Source organism: Sebastes fasciatus, chromosome 22, assembly GCF_043250625.1.
Source record: "Sebastes fasciatus isolate fSebFas1 chromosome 22, fSebFas1.pri, whole genome shotgun sequence".
In the NCBI taxonomy this organism is placed as follows: domain Eukaryota; kingdom Metazoa; phylum Chordata; class Actinopteri; order Perciformes; family Sebastidae; genus Sebastes; species Sebastes fasciatus.
Window position 1 is genome coordinate 11226979 of NC_133816.1, and position 14972 is coordinate 11241950.

The following is a 14972-nucleotide window of genomic DNA, read 5'->3' on the forward strand; positions in this document are numbered from 1 at the left end:
TGTTTTTTTAAAAAAGGAGGTGGGATGCTGACTTGCACTCACACCCTAAAGGCGGACTGAGAACTCCAGAATGCGGACTGAGCACTCTAGAATGCGGACTGAGCACTCCAGAATGCGGACTGAGCACTCCAGAATGCGGACTGAGCACTCCAGAATGCGCTCCGAGCACATGTAGTCAGTATAGCTTGAGATGCCGAGCAGCACTAGAGGAGCGCAGCGCACCACACTGGGAGCGCACAGAAAACTTGTAGACAACATTATCAATATCTTTTCTTCTTTCTTTCTTTTTTTTTTTAAAAAATCGGCTGAGAGGAAATATTGGGATACATTTCATCCATTTGGAGCATTTTTTTTAATTTTCTTTATGATGCACATATATGACTGATTTTTACCTGAGGTTATATCAAGGGAGAAAGCGAAATGGAGGCTTTTACGATACAGGACATGCTCATAAATTCAACTGATCTCAACAAGATTTTGTGTAATTTTGGGATTAGGAATCTTTCAGAGTGCGAGAGCGAGCAGGAACCTTCACACGAAATTAAAGGTACAGTGCATTTACATATTTATATGTCTATAAAAAATGATATGGAACATAATGTCCAATAGTTGTATTGCGAAATGTGATATTATGTTTTATTCCAAAAGCAAGCTCCAGTTTTTTGCCAAAAAAAGCGACTGCTTTGGGCTTTTTTTTTTTTTTTTTTGAGTCAGTGCGCATTACGCATATGGCTCAGGTCCTCCAAAAAGCCAATGTAGTCGCCTATATGTTTTTTTTTTTTCACTAATATGTTTATTGGGTTTTCTTATTTTCACAAACTTAATAAAAAAAAACAACAACAACAAACACTGGTAAAGCTCAGATCAAAAAAATGTATATAGGAGGTCATAGGAAATAGTCCATAGTGCAGGGAAGTCACAGGGTATATGCATTCAATCTGCTATATGTTAGTTTAGTGACACACGTGTTGTGAATGAACAATAGTTCTGACTGTGCCAAGTGAACAGGAATGCCACTATACAGGCTGTGGTCACACAATAGAGTATTAAATGGCACACAGTCTGCACATTTCCTTGTATAAATTCCAAGAGGAAGAATACAAATATTCCATTTTGGCTTATCATGGTGACACTCCAAAGAGATACTGACCACAAATCTACTGTATAATACAAGTTGCTAGATAGGAATATTTTAGGAATATTAGAGTGATTTAAATGAATTTAAGAATATAAAGAGAGAGTTCTTTTTACTTATATATCTATTTTTTGTATATAATATGTTTTTCCTGTATCTATACTGGCTTATTTTATATTAATATTAGGTTTATTAAGTTTCTTTGTACCGAGAATGTTATTATTGGGGACGTTTGTGAATGTTTGTTCTGTTGTTTTAAAATGAACAAAAAAAACAATAAATATAATATTGGGAAAAAAAAGAATATAAAGAGAGAGTGTGTGTGAGGGAGAGTCAAAATAGCACACATTTAAAAGAATGACATGCATGCCCAGAGTTTATGTGTGTTGTACCCATGTGTCTCCCACTCCTCTCAGACATCAACCAGACAGTGAGGATCTTGCTCTACAGCCTCATCTTCCTCCTCAGCGTCCTGGGCAACAGCCTCATCATCGTGGTCCTGGTGAGGAACAGGCGCATGAGGACCGTCACCAACCTTTTCCTGCTGTCTCTGGCCATCAGCGACCTGATGGTGTCTCTGTTCTGCATCCCCTTCACCCTCATCCCCAACCTCATGAGGGATTTCATATTTGGCACCGGCATGTGCAAGCTGGTCATGTACTTCATGGGTGAGTGGAATCTGTGGTTTCAGATTTATTTTTGGTTGTCTTTTAAATTGTGATATATATTAATTGTTAGACTTAATTATCTTTTTTTGTGGTCTTAAATCTTCCATTAAATTATACAATTTTCGGAACTTTTAAGACTAATGTCTCCACTGGTGGACCCAGGAGGACCGCCAACCCTTGGTGCCTCGATGTTTGAAAAAACAAAAAGGCAGTAAAAGTGCTCTCTTGGATGCCCCTGGTAGATGAAACATGATAAAATGCCCTCTGGGATGCCCTTCCAGTGGAGAAAATGTGATGAAGTGCCCTCTAGGGTGCCTTCCAATGGTGAAAATGGTTTAAAATGCCCTCTAGGGTACCCTTAATGTGATGAAGTTCCCTCTAGGGTGTCCTTCCAGTGGTGAAAATGGTTTAAAGTGTCCTCTAGGATGTCCTTCCAGTGGAAAAAATGGTTTAAAGTGTCGTCTAGGTTGCCCTTCCCGTAGAGAAATGTGATGAAGTTCCCTCTAGGGTGCCTTCCAGTGGTGAAAATGGTTTAAAGTGTCCTCTAGGGTGCCCTTCCAGTGGTGAAAATGGTTTAAAGTGTCCTCTAGGGTGCCCTTCCAGTGGTGAAAATGGTTTAAAGTGTCCTTTAGGGTGTCCTTCCAGTGGTGAAAATGGTTTAAAGTGTCCTCTAGGGTGCCCTTCCAGTGGTGAAAATGGTTTAAAGTGTCCTTTAGGGTGTCCTTCCAGTGGTGAAAATGGTTTAAAGTGTCCTTTAGGGTGTCCTTCCAGTGGTGAAAATGGTTTAAAGTGTCCTCTAGGGTGTCCTTTCAGTGGAGACAATTTGATGAAGTTCCCTCTAGGGTGTCCTTCCAGTGGAAAAAATAGTTTAAAGTGTCGTCTAGGGTGCCCTTCCAGTGGAGAAAATGTGATGAAGTGTCCTCTAGGGTGCCTTCTAGTGGTGAATATGGTTTAAAGTGTCATCTAGGGTGTCCTTCCAGTAGAGAAAATGTGATGAAGTTCCCTCTAGGGTGCCTTCCAGTGGTGAAAATGGTTTAAAGTGTCCTATAGGGTGCCTTCCAGTGGAAAAATGGTTTAATGTGTCCTCTAGGGTGTCCTTCCAGTGGAAAAAATGAGATGCAGTGCACTAGTGGGTGGCCTTAAAATGGAGAAAACGTGATTTAGTGCCATATAGGCCCTACATGCTAGAAAACTTTCTGCACACTGGTGCCCCACCCCATGCAACTGGTATCCTTTTTTACCGACATATTGTTGAAATCTAGATGCAGATATTATTGCGCTACCTCAATTTATCATTATCCCCCACCCAAAGTGGACTTTCTTTTACTCAACAAAAGCAAATGACAACAGATGCAAATAGACAATTTGCCAAATTAGTTAAAATTTTGCCTCCAAGTTTGATTTAAATGTGTAAAAGTTATGCACTGATGCTCTGTTGCCTTCTAATTCAACCCTATTTCTGCCTAATACTTCTGTCAATGCTAAATGATTAAACTCTGGGTACATTGTGCATTAATATTATGTTTTCTTTATTGCGCTGGTTATTGTATTATACTGTATGTCAGAGAGAGGGGACAAGTCAGCTTAGGGCACATCCTGCATAAAGTTAATTTCCCTGCATGCTCCTGGTGATTTAATGAGCTAATAATGAGCTAAAACCTGTTTACCTGAAGCCATATTTACAGCACCAGTTCAGGTTTTCCTGCTACTATAATTACATTTTAATGTGCAATCTAGACTGTTCTTGAGTCTTGAGCAAAATGATAGATAGATGGATCAACCACAACCAAAATAAATGTTCATGAATGACACGTGTAATGAAACGAATTAAGAATTTAATTCATACAAACCTCAAATCAGCTTGAGACTATTATCAACAGAACTTTAAAGCTCCCCTCTTCTCAAAAATTGTGAGCTTCGAGCTTCACTGTGCAGAATCATGTCTGTGCAGAGTTTGAAACCAAAGGCTGTTTTCACACTCATCTGCTGAGGGGGGGGAAGTTTCACTGTGATTTACTGTGAATCTGAGCTTACGGCATGCACATACAAGCAGATAATTTTATACGGTTCAAGTTGCAAATTACAGAAGTGTGAAATCTTGCTTCAGCAAGATAGAGTGGCTGAACATAAGACTGCTCAGTGCAAGTAAACAGCATAACATAGTCATGTTAAATAAAACCAAATTTATCAAATAACTGAAACCAAAATGCCTGCTTTTACTTTAGATTGTAGTTAGACTTTGAAAATCCAGGTGATTAGACTGTTATGAGGCCATTAAATAGGCGTTACCGGTGGTTATAAGCACCATAGATGTGGGTCACTAGAGCCCTGCTACACCCACTAGTAGGTTTTTATCATCGGTTCACATGGTAGATCAGCGAGAGAAGAAAGAAGAAGATATAAAATAACAAGACAGCGACTTCTAGCGACCGTAGTAAATCCCTCCAATCATGTTGTCTCCATCATCATACCGATGTGTTTGTATTTGTTTGAGGCAGTGGACAGACTTCCCTTTTTTTTACAAGCACAACATTTTGAAACAAAAAGGCTGATTACTTGTAAATTTTTATGCCAATTACCAATTTAAGTCATCTCTAATTTATTTCGCAAAAGATCAATAGCAGAGGCCACGGACAGACAATCAGATCAGGGATGTGAAACAACTCTCCATTGGCTTTAATTTGCTTGTGATTTTGATAAATATTCCAGAAGTTCCTCCGCTGGGAGCTTTGTAATAAGGTGCAGCCATTACAGATGGCTGCACCTTTACTAATATTTCATTCTCATCCAATTACAGATCCGCTAGGAAATCGGATTTTCATTCTTCTCCTTACTTCCTGATGCTCCATCTAGTGAGATCAGAGCGCTGCCATCCAGGATGATTACCTAATTTGTCCGTGTGTTTATCCGTTCGTGTGTCGCTCCTCTTGGATGATTTGAATGTATTTATAGTTCTTATTGTTACTGAGTGTGTTAACGCTGATCTGGTGACAGACAGTGCAGGAGGGAGGAAAAACAAAAACCAAAGTGGAAGGAAATGTTACCTAATGACAGGAAGAGTTCCACTTTGGGAAATGCACTTAATTAGCTTTCTTGACAAGAGCTTGACTCATGTTTTTCCGTCAGGTATGAAGTAGCTACGGCCTATTTTTTTTTTTACCATGAGCCAGCCGATTAGACTGTTATCAGGTCAATAAATAGGCGTTATCAGTTATAAGCCCCATAGATGTCAGTCAGTAGGGCCCTGCTACACCCACTAGTAGTTTTTTATCATCTATTCACATGGTCGATCACCGAAAGACGGTATAAAAGAAGACGACAGCGACCTCTACCGACCCTAATAATTATGACAGGAGCAGAAGTGGAAGTGATGCTGTAGTACAGACGGCGGGAAACTCCATGTGGGGTAAATGTCGGGGGCGGGACTTTCACCGAGGAGGCCTGTTTTGTTTGTGTTCAAAACATAATGTTTCATTCAGTTTGACAACGTGTTGTTTTTAAGTGTCGCTTTCACTTTTACAATGTAATAGGTATAGTAGGCCCCTACTGACCCACATCTATGAGGCTTATAGTGACTGATAATACCTATTAATGTCTATTTACTGGCCTGATAAAAGACAGTTTCTATGATTGCTATGGCCAGGTCATTCTTTATCATATATTCAACAAATCAGGGCTCAACACCAAATCTAAAAAAAGTCAGTCATCTATTTTTTGGATTGTCTGATCTGTGCAGGTGTCTCCGTGTGTGTTTCCACGTTCAACTTGGTGGCCATCTCCCTGGAGCGCTACAGCGCCATTTGCAACCCGCTGACCTCCAGGTCGTGGCAAACCAAATCCCACGCCGCCAAGGTCATCACCGCCACCTGGGTGGCGTCCTTCATCCTGATGCTGCCGTACCCCATCTCTAGCGGCCTCAAGCCCTTCACCCGGCACAACAACAGCACCGGGTTCATGTGCCGCCTGGTGTGGCCCAATGACGTCATCCAGCAGTCCTGGTGAGCTGAAAATAAGTGCATTAGGGAGCGTCGTACCTTTACTGTCCCAGCAGGGCGTCTTCACACTCGGATGCACTCAGATTGGGTGGCAGCTAAAGTAGCCCGTTGCTAATTTCAGATGGCCCCTCTATTGATTTTCTCAGTCTGGTGCTGCTGGTGAGAGACGACCACTTGGGGAAATCTTCTGGCAGGACACAGATCCGACCCCTTCAAAATAAAAGCACACAATTTTTAATAATAAAATCAACTTGTCAGGTCGATTTATTCATAGAGCACATTTGAAAAGTGTTTTTTTGGGACCGGATTAAACGTACATTTAAATCGTGATAATAAAAAAAGAAAAGTTTAAGCAATGTGGAAAATATACAAGGTATAATGCATATCAAATACAATATAAACGGTCATGTTGACATGATGATATCAGACTCAAAGGCAGGGGATTCTATAATTAGCACAGCAATTTGGCCCAGTCGTTGATTTAAATGACAGTGAATGCTTGTTTACTCCAATGAGTGTGTCCCTCGCAGGTATGTGTCCCTGTTGTTGCTGCTCTTCCTAATCCCCGGGATCGTCATGATGACAGCCTATGGACTCATCTGCATGGAGCTCTACCGGGGCATCTCGTTTGAGCTGTCCAGCAGGAAATCTAGCAGAGGTATGAAAATAAAAACATGGCATGGTGATCAAAAGCAACATTTAATTTTAATTTTTAAGCAACTGTAGATTTTACCAAACGTTACTCAACCGGGAGTAAAAGCTGCATTTCGTTGGGACTATTTTCAGCTGCAGATTGATACACATTTGGTGCTCAAGTGAGTGTTTACAGCAGCAGGTTTGTGAGACTGACTCCAAAATAAACAACAGTTCCCATGTCCGTAAGAATTGAACACATCACCCAGTGCAATGTTGTGGCTTTTTGATGTGTTTTTCTTATCATTTTTGACAAAAATTGAGGTTTATGGCAAGAAAAATAAGATGTTTTGAGCCTTTTTGATGTGTTTTTAAAAGTTTTTGGGACAAAAATGGAGAATTATGGCAAGAAAAACAAGATGTTTTGTGGCTTTATGATGTGTTTCTAATAGTTTTTTTGAAAAAAAGGATGTTTATGGCAAGAAAATAAGATGTTTTGTGGCCTTTTGATGTGTTTCTAATAGTTTTTTGACCAAAATGGAGGTTTATGGTAAGAAAAATAAGATGTTTTGAGCCTTTTTGATGTGTTTTTAAAAATGTTTGGACAAAAACGGAGGTTTATGGCAAGAAAAATAATCTGTATTACACAGAAAATACTTGTTGGTAGGAACAACTCATTGTTAAATTTGGTCCTTTCTTGATTTGACATGAAGAAAAACATAGAATATCACCAGCTTTAACTTGACATATAACATGATGCTTTTCACCCCTAATCTTTTGGAAATGCAGCCCTGGCTTTTAGGAAAGTCTTACATTTATAGGTATTTATTTGATGGACGCAACCCCAACTTTCCAAGTCAAGAGGGCTTTTATACTGCTGATAAAATTGCACTCTTACACCAGTCTTTTTCTTTTCATATCCTCTCCCCCTGGCAGAAAGACAATCCAGCACTGGCAGCATCAAACCTGGCGACAGTGACGGTTGTTACCTGCAGCCGTCTAAAAAGAAGAGCTTCTCATTGGGTTCAGGCTCCAGTAGGAAGTCCACGGTGAGCCGTGTGTGCGGCAGCAGCCCTGGCAACCTGATGGCCAAGAAGCGTGTGATCCGCATGCTCCTGGTCATCGTCTTCCTCTTTTTCCTGTGCTGGACTCCCGTCTTTGTGGTCAACGCGTGGCAGGCTTTCGACCGGCGCTCGGCCTACCGCCTGACCGGGGCGCCCATCTCCTACATCCACCTGCTGTCCTACACCTCGGCCTGCGTCAACCCGATCATCTACTGCTTCATGAACAAGCGCTTCCGCCAGGGCATGCTGTCCACGTTCACCTGCTGCAGCTGCTTGACGAAGAGTGATGGAGGGGGCGGCGGCGGCGGCGGCGGCGGCGGCGGCGGCAGCATGGGGAGGTCACCTGGAATCAGGGCAGCTAACGGGGAATCGGGCAGATTAAGAGCAGGGCCAAAGACCTCTGAGCAGAATGGTCATACCCCGCCAAGCGGAGCCAACACACGCTTCACTTACACCGGCATCCGTGCATCGGCCTGGAGTGAGCTGACTTAAACTGGACTGTGTGTGTGTGTGTGTGTGTGTGTGTAAGAGCTCTGGCCTGAGTGTAAACACTTGAAGGAAATCTTTGTTTTAACGTCACAGTGCTTATAGGACTAGTTTATGAGCAGCTGCGTCGCTTTAGCTTTGGAGTGTGACACGACGTGGTTACAATAGTTAATGACCGTGGAGCGGTAGAGGTGTACATTCAGTGCTTTCACAGCAGATATCAACACAGCCAGATGTTTTGTGACTGACTAATGCCTGATCATATAAAGCCTTGAAGGGCCTCAAGTCCGACACAGCAAGGGGAGTGCTTTTATGAAGCAGAATACCAATTCATGTAGTTTACCACTCTCTTTAAAACACATTTGAGTTGCCCCTCTACCACAGTAAGTGTAACTTCACAGATAGTCCAAATAGTGTTTCCAGAGAGTTCATTGTTTCAAATGTGCACCACCAGGTGAGAAATAACCAATCAGTGTCAGAAGGATTAGACTGCATGTTAGGATCAGGATTGTTTTCTCACTTACCTGTAATGAACAGTTCACACAGCACCGTCTGCTTCATCTAAGTTGGAAAAAAAAAACGTTTATGACAATTTGCAGAAAAAGTACTCACCCTATAGGTGATATTCTTACGTGACTATAATCTCACCTCAAGGGCAAATTAGTAACTGCCTTCAATCATAGCTCATCTTCATCAGCAGATAGTTTGTCCAGTTGGTCCAATTGGTCAAAAATGAACTCAACTTTTAAAGCTATATGGATGAGAGGTCCTTAATAACAAAAGGGAAATATGAACATTTACATTTCTATGACAATTGGGCAAACTGCAGCGTGCTGATGAAGACCATGTGATGCGATCAAACAGCTGTTTCCAAGGTCAAGATTGAACCGAAGTTTAGCTCCTCAACTAGGCTACATGTGTAATTTACAGGATATTACCACTCACCATATTTTAAAGCATTTATGTTTTTAGTTCATTAATGTATTTTTTCCTAACTGTCCAGGCAGTCATTGGCTCCTGAATGCAGCATTACAGAAATTGCTAATTCGATTTCTCTTTCAAGAGTTAGACGAGAAGATCGCTACCACTCTTACATTTGACTTTCTGTATGGAAATAACTGCAGACTAAAGGCTTTTCCTGGAAGATGGGGAAAATACATTTAAAAGTCGGGTGTGGTCCTTTAAAAAACACATTTGTAAACAGGCTTTTTGTTGTGTCATCTGTCACACTGCAATGCAACTGTAATCAGCAGCTTCAAAACAGTCCTCCGGTGCACAAATAGTGCTGCTCTCGTCCTTGACCGAGTTTGTATGGATATGCCTACAGGGGCTGTACTGTGTGTGCTATGGGAACAGGAGAGGCCTTATCATTTAGTGAGACTTTGAACACCTGTATCCCCCTCTTCTTCAAAGAGCGAGTTCCCGGCATTACCCACCTGATGTCCACTGATTCATACTGTTAAATATAGCAGCGTACATGTAGCAACTTATTTTGTTTTTCTTGTTAATATTGTTGTATAAATTCGTACTTTTTAGGTTTGATGCATTGATGGAGATTTTTGTTTTATTGCATGATAATATGATAATGTGCCTGCCCTATTTTGACGGAAGTTCTGTTAAACCTGCACATAACTGAATGTAATTTTACAGGTTTATATAGTAGTACATCTGGAAGTGGTTTTTCGGGGACGTGTTCTTTTGGTTATGTTCAGACACACGAGCCATCTCCGAATAACCAACGTCTGGTTGACCATATAAAGACCTCGAGCGCAAAGTGTGCAGATGCGTCTGCGAAGGCTTTGGGCAGAGTAACTTGGAGCTTTTAACGGCTTTAATAAGAGTGGATCTAAAGGACAGAGGGCATTAGGGCCCAGACAAGTGGTGGAAAGAAAAAGGGGAGTCTGCTGGGACTTCTTCCCAAGGATAAGAGCTCCATTTGGGCTTGGTAGACACCCAAAGCCCTGGGAGACGCTTAACTGTCACTGGAGGAAAGGACGACACACAAGTCTGGGTTATGTATTTGTACTATTTTAGCAAATTATTTAGAGTTTAAAAAAAAAAAAAAAAAATGCTTATGCTTCTGTTGACAAATTAAAAACGTAACACAAAGTGAGATTTTATATCACTTTTTTTATTTCTCATTTTTATGCCAATATTGCAAGTTTTTTTTCACGTTTTTTTTTCTTCTTTTAATGACATACAGATTTGAGCATGATCTGGAGCTGCAATATGTACAAAAAACAAAACTAACGTTATGTTATCAAAAAAAAAAAAAAAATACAACCGTCCCCTTTTGTTTTTGACGTTATTGCTAAATGTTACAAACGGCACAGGTTTCTACCATCAGCAACCCTCTTTGAGCACTGAGTATACTACCACAATGACACCTCTGCTTACCATTTACTAGAATAATACACAGATACAGTGAGAGTGAAAGGAGAAAGGAGAGGAGAGGGGGGGGGGAAACGGAAAGGTGATCCGACTGTAGCAAAGCTAAGCATAACAGGCTTCATGTTAAAAACAAAAAAAAGGGAGAGGGTGTTGGGGGGGGGAACTCCAAATGTACATACATAAACATGAGCGGTAAAAGAGTGAGGATGAAATGTGTGTGAGAGAAAAAGAAAAAAGGTTAGCGCTCTGTAGTGCAAACAGCCAAATAGTCTTAAGGAGAAGTAAGGCTGAGTGCGACAGAGAAGGGCTCCACACTCCTTTTTTTTTTTTATTTGTTTAAAGCTGCCTCTCACTCTGCCCTGTTTTTGTTTAGCAGTGCATGAAATCTACATTATAAAAAGACATTTGGCATATTAGAGGATACATACATTGTTCAGAGCTCATTATAAAAAAAAAAACCAAACAGCTGCTTTTGGAAGAGTAAAAACAAATATGAACAGACACACACACACAAAGAGAAAGAAACCGGTTAAGATGTTTTGTAAAAAAAAAAAAAAAAAAGCATCGCTAATGAGATGGCGTTTTTTTTTCTCTTTTTGTCGCCAGCGTGCGTTTTTTTTCAAGAAGGCATGTAACATTTTTGACCCTTTTATTGATAGTATCCTCCCTATCTCTTAACGTTTTAAGAGAAATAAACTGTAAACCAGCTCAGATTGTCAAGGCGACACATTTTTTTTTTGTTTTTTAAAAAGCATGCATCACCCCCCTTTTTATTAGTTTTGTGACAAAGCTGCTTCTGTTCAGACTCGCGTGATGAATATGTAGAGGAGCTGGGGGCGGTTAGCCGTCAGAGGCGACTCAGCATGTAAACAAAAAAAAAAATAAAAAATCCTCGAGGTGGAAACGGGGGTGTGTGATGTTAAAAAAACTGAATTTAGAGCTAGTAGAAAAAACACTAAAAATCTACAGTTAAGATTGTGTGACCTCCATCCTGCAGAGTAAAGGGTTCAGGTTGACCTGCAGAGTTCAGTGTGAAGGAGCGCAAGTATTTGACGCTACACCGTTGCTGCTGCACCAATACAAGAAGTGGCCTCTTTAAAAAAATAAAATAAAAAAAACAAAAAACACTCCCAGGCCAACCTAGGCAGCACGGGCAATAATGCACTTTTTTTTTGACATAAGACAAGGGGAGACTTTGTACCAATAATTTAAAAAATATTACAATATAAAACATTTAACATTAACAGGTGGGGGCGAGGGTGGCGGCATAACTTATTTATTTTTTTTACATTGAAAAGGGGTGCAAGCGAATCCTTTTTTGTTCCTATTTCAAGGGTTTGTTTGTAGGAAAACACTTCATTAAGCAGACATTCAAGTTACAGTATTGTTCTTTTTTTTTTTCTCCCGGAAGTGTGTATACAGTTGTACTGTAATACTAAGATCACAAGTATTGCCTTTGAATGTTTATCCACAATTATCATCAGACATTTGGATCCTGGTGGAAGACAGAAACACCCCATATCTTTTTTTTTTTTTTTTTTGGAGAGCAGTTTGAAATGGAGCGAGTCTGACTCAATATTCCATTACAGCAACTACATACAGTATGACAGTCACACACACATACACACACACACACACATATATATTTGCTGGCTGGTGAACTAGTGCTCAGGCGGACAAAAAAACGATGACCTGTACAATATTGCTGTTCTGTTTGGAAAAATGCACATCTTCAATAACACACATTTAGAAGGCCTTTATACTCCTACAGGAGACGCGGTCGCCATGAACACGGATGAGTGCAACTACTCGACAATGTACACACGCTTTTGTTTCTGCAAAGATAATAAACCACAGATTTTTTTTTTTGTTGTTGTTGAAAAAAGAAGGCTGAAAAGAGCTTTTACAGCGCTCGTGTACCAAAGAGTGAAAAGGTGCTGGGCACCGCATGAGAATAAAAAACGGGCTTATTGTACTTGTACACCGACGAAAACAAACGAAGGCTTTGAGAGATCCTTCTAGAAGGCTGCTTTTGCTTTGCATGATAAGGTGGAGCCGCAGCATTGAGCCCAAAACAGCAGAGCTCCCAGTGATAAGAAGCGAGGCTTGTTTTTGTGCTACGCACAGGTTTCTTCCGAGGTGAGTAAACAGCAGAGAAGAAAAAGATGAGTTTTGTTTGTAATTGACGTTATCGGTAAGGCCACATCGAATTGAAAAGTCTTTTTTTTTGGAAGTTAAATGCCACCAGAACTACAGCACACAACTGGAAGACACCTCGCTAGTTTCACTACATGATGATACGTTAAAAACCGATAGAGCAACAGATATTAGATATGTGAGACTGTGTACACGGTAAGAATATACAGTACTAAGGCTATCCTTTTTTAAGTCGTGATACATTAGTTTGACTCGTTTTGTGGAAGTCTAGTTTTTCAGGTATTCTGCAGATGTTGCTATGGCTCCATGTGAGATGTACTGACGTGTATACTTTTCCAAGAAGGAGACATAGCGCACATAGAGTATTGCAGGCAAGGCAGAGGCGTTGCTTAAAGCTTTTCTTTTTAAAGACTTCATAAAAACCAATGATAAAAACATAGGCCCTCTGAGGTTATTCCCCAATTTAAAAAAAAACAAACAAAACAACCTTCGCTTATGTAAAATAAACAACCCAGACTTCAGATTTTTTCCCCCAACAGAAGTATAAAAAAAAAAAAAAGTTCAATCTGAAAGACTGAAAAAGCAGGCGTTTTGTAGTTAAGGTCGCAATAACATACAGGTTGGGATTTTTGGACCTCAAAAAGGGGGGAAAACAAAGCCCAAGCTCAGAGGAAGAATAGAAACTATTTGGTAACAAAAGTGTACTATATGTTTAATACAAAAAAGGTATGGAGAAAAATGTACCTTTACTAAAGCTTATACAAGATCCTTGGTCCATAAAAACTATGTTATCGTCACGTTTTATGTGTGTCCCTCTGCGTCCTCGCGCTCCCTCCGACAACAATACATCCAGCCCCCCTTTTTAGGAAATCAAAAATAACACAAAACAAAAGGAATAATTATAAAACAAGTGGTGGGAGGGGGTTGGGAGGAGCAAAAATATACTTTTCCTTTCAAGAGATTTTTTTTTTTGTACACTGGTGGATGTATTGTTGTTGTGGTTTTTCCGTTCTCACAGCCGTAGAAAGGTGCTGGTGCTCCGAGCCTGCAGGAATTTCACTCATTCCAAACACCAGAAGTGGATAGGCAGGTCCCTAAAGTAACCACAGGAGAGGGGGCGGGGTCAAGGAGCGCTTATTCCCGTTGGCTGACAGCGTTGTGATGTCACTCCTCCTTCAGATTCCCCCTGCGTTCGCTCCTTTTATCCCGCCAATTTGTTTTTTCCATTTCAGCTTCTTTGTATCCAAAATTAATACGCAGCACTTTAGAGTGAGTCAGTCTTTGTTTATTATTTCCCGTAGTCTTTATATACCTTGTGGGTACATTTTGCTCTCAAGGCATATATCGTATGTGTGTGTGGCCCCCGTGTGTGCGTTAGGAGACCACGGCCGCCGCCGCGGCGGAGGATGAGGACGTGACTCCGGCGTTGGAGGTGCTGTTGGGGCCGTAGACGCCGGGGCCGGCCTCCTGGCTGTTGTTGCTGAGCAGGCTGGAGTTCCCGGCCCGCAGGATGGCCCCGGCGGCGCTGCAGTGCGGCCGCGGCCCGGGCTCCGGCGTGTAGGTGAAGGTCAGTGTGGTGGAATAGATGATGCCGTCGTTCCTAACCAGCGTGACGGGCACCTGGACGGGCTGCCGCACCCAGCGCCAGCCCTCGCGGAAGGCGGAGATGTCGGGCACCACGCACAGCATGCTCTCCGCACACCTGTAGAGGGTTTGGTGGGAAAGAAACAACACAATAGTGATGATAAAGAGTCTGTGATACAAAGTATTGTTGGAATTATGAAAACTACGCATCTCCAACGTTTCTCTGCCAGAAAACGGTGGATTGCACCTTCTGGGTTGGGAGGGAGTTCCTGCCTAAAGCGCGGGAGTTCAAGTATCTCGGTGTCTTGTTCAAGTGAAGGTAAAATTGAGCGGGAGATGGACAGGCAATTAGGTGCGGCGTCAGCAGTGATACGGTCATTGTACCGGACCATTGTGATAGAAAGGGAGCTGAGTTGGAAGGCTATCTACGTTCCAACCCTCACCTATGGTCATGAGCTTTGGGTAGTGACTGAAAGAATGAGATCGCGGATGCAAGCGGCTGCAATGAGTTTCCTCCGTAGGGTGGCTGGGCTCGGCCTTAGAGATAGGGTGAGGAGCTCAGACATCCGGAGGGAGCTCGGAGTAGAGTCGCTGCACCTTTGCGTTGAAAAGGGCTAACTGAGGTGGTTCGGCCATCTGATCAGAATGCCTCCTTGATGCCTCTCTTTGGAGGTTTTCTGGGTACGTCCAAACTGGTAAGAGGCCTAGGGTAGAACCCAGAACACGCTGGAGAGAGTATATATCTCATCTGGAATACAATGCAAAGTCTGCTGTTTCCAGCTTTGTGACTATGCACTTTTCAGATAATCCAAAAGGGTTTTAAATTGTTTATTGAGCTTACAAAGTAGTAAATCGTTCT

The 14972-nt window shown here is 41.6% G+C and overlaps 2 protein-coding genes across 2 annotated transcripts in view; one reads left to right on the plus strand and one right to left on the minus strand.

Annotated features, from left to right (window-relative positions):
- Positions 1–275: 275 nt before the first annotated feature.
- Positions 276–8101, plus strand: cckar (cholecystokinin A receptor). Its single transcript, XM_074624132.1, has 5 exons — positions 276–547; positions 1552–1803; positions 5540–5801; positions 6329–6456; positions 7368–8101. The coding sequence occupies exons 1-5, from the start codon at positions 421–423 to the stop codon at positions 7985–7987; spliced, it is 1389 nt and encodes a 462-aa protein (XP_074480233.1). The 5' UTR covers positions 276–420; the 3' UTR covers positions 7988–8101.
- Positions 8102–11859: 3758 nt separating this feature from the next.
- Positions 11860–14972, minus strand: part of rbpjb (recombination signal binding protein for immunoglobulin kappa J region b) — a 55262-nt gene continuing 52149 nt past the window's right edge. The window contains exon 11 of the mRNA XM_074624131.1: positions 11860–14231. Within this exon, the coding sequence (XP_074480232.1) occupies positions 13904–14231 (328 nt within the window). The 3' untranslated portion in view covers positions 11860–13903. The remainder of the gene's footprint in view (positions 14232–14972) is intronic.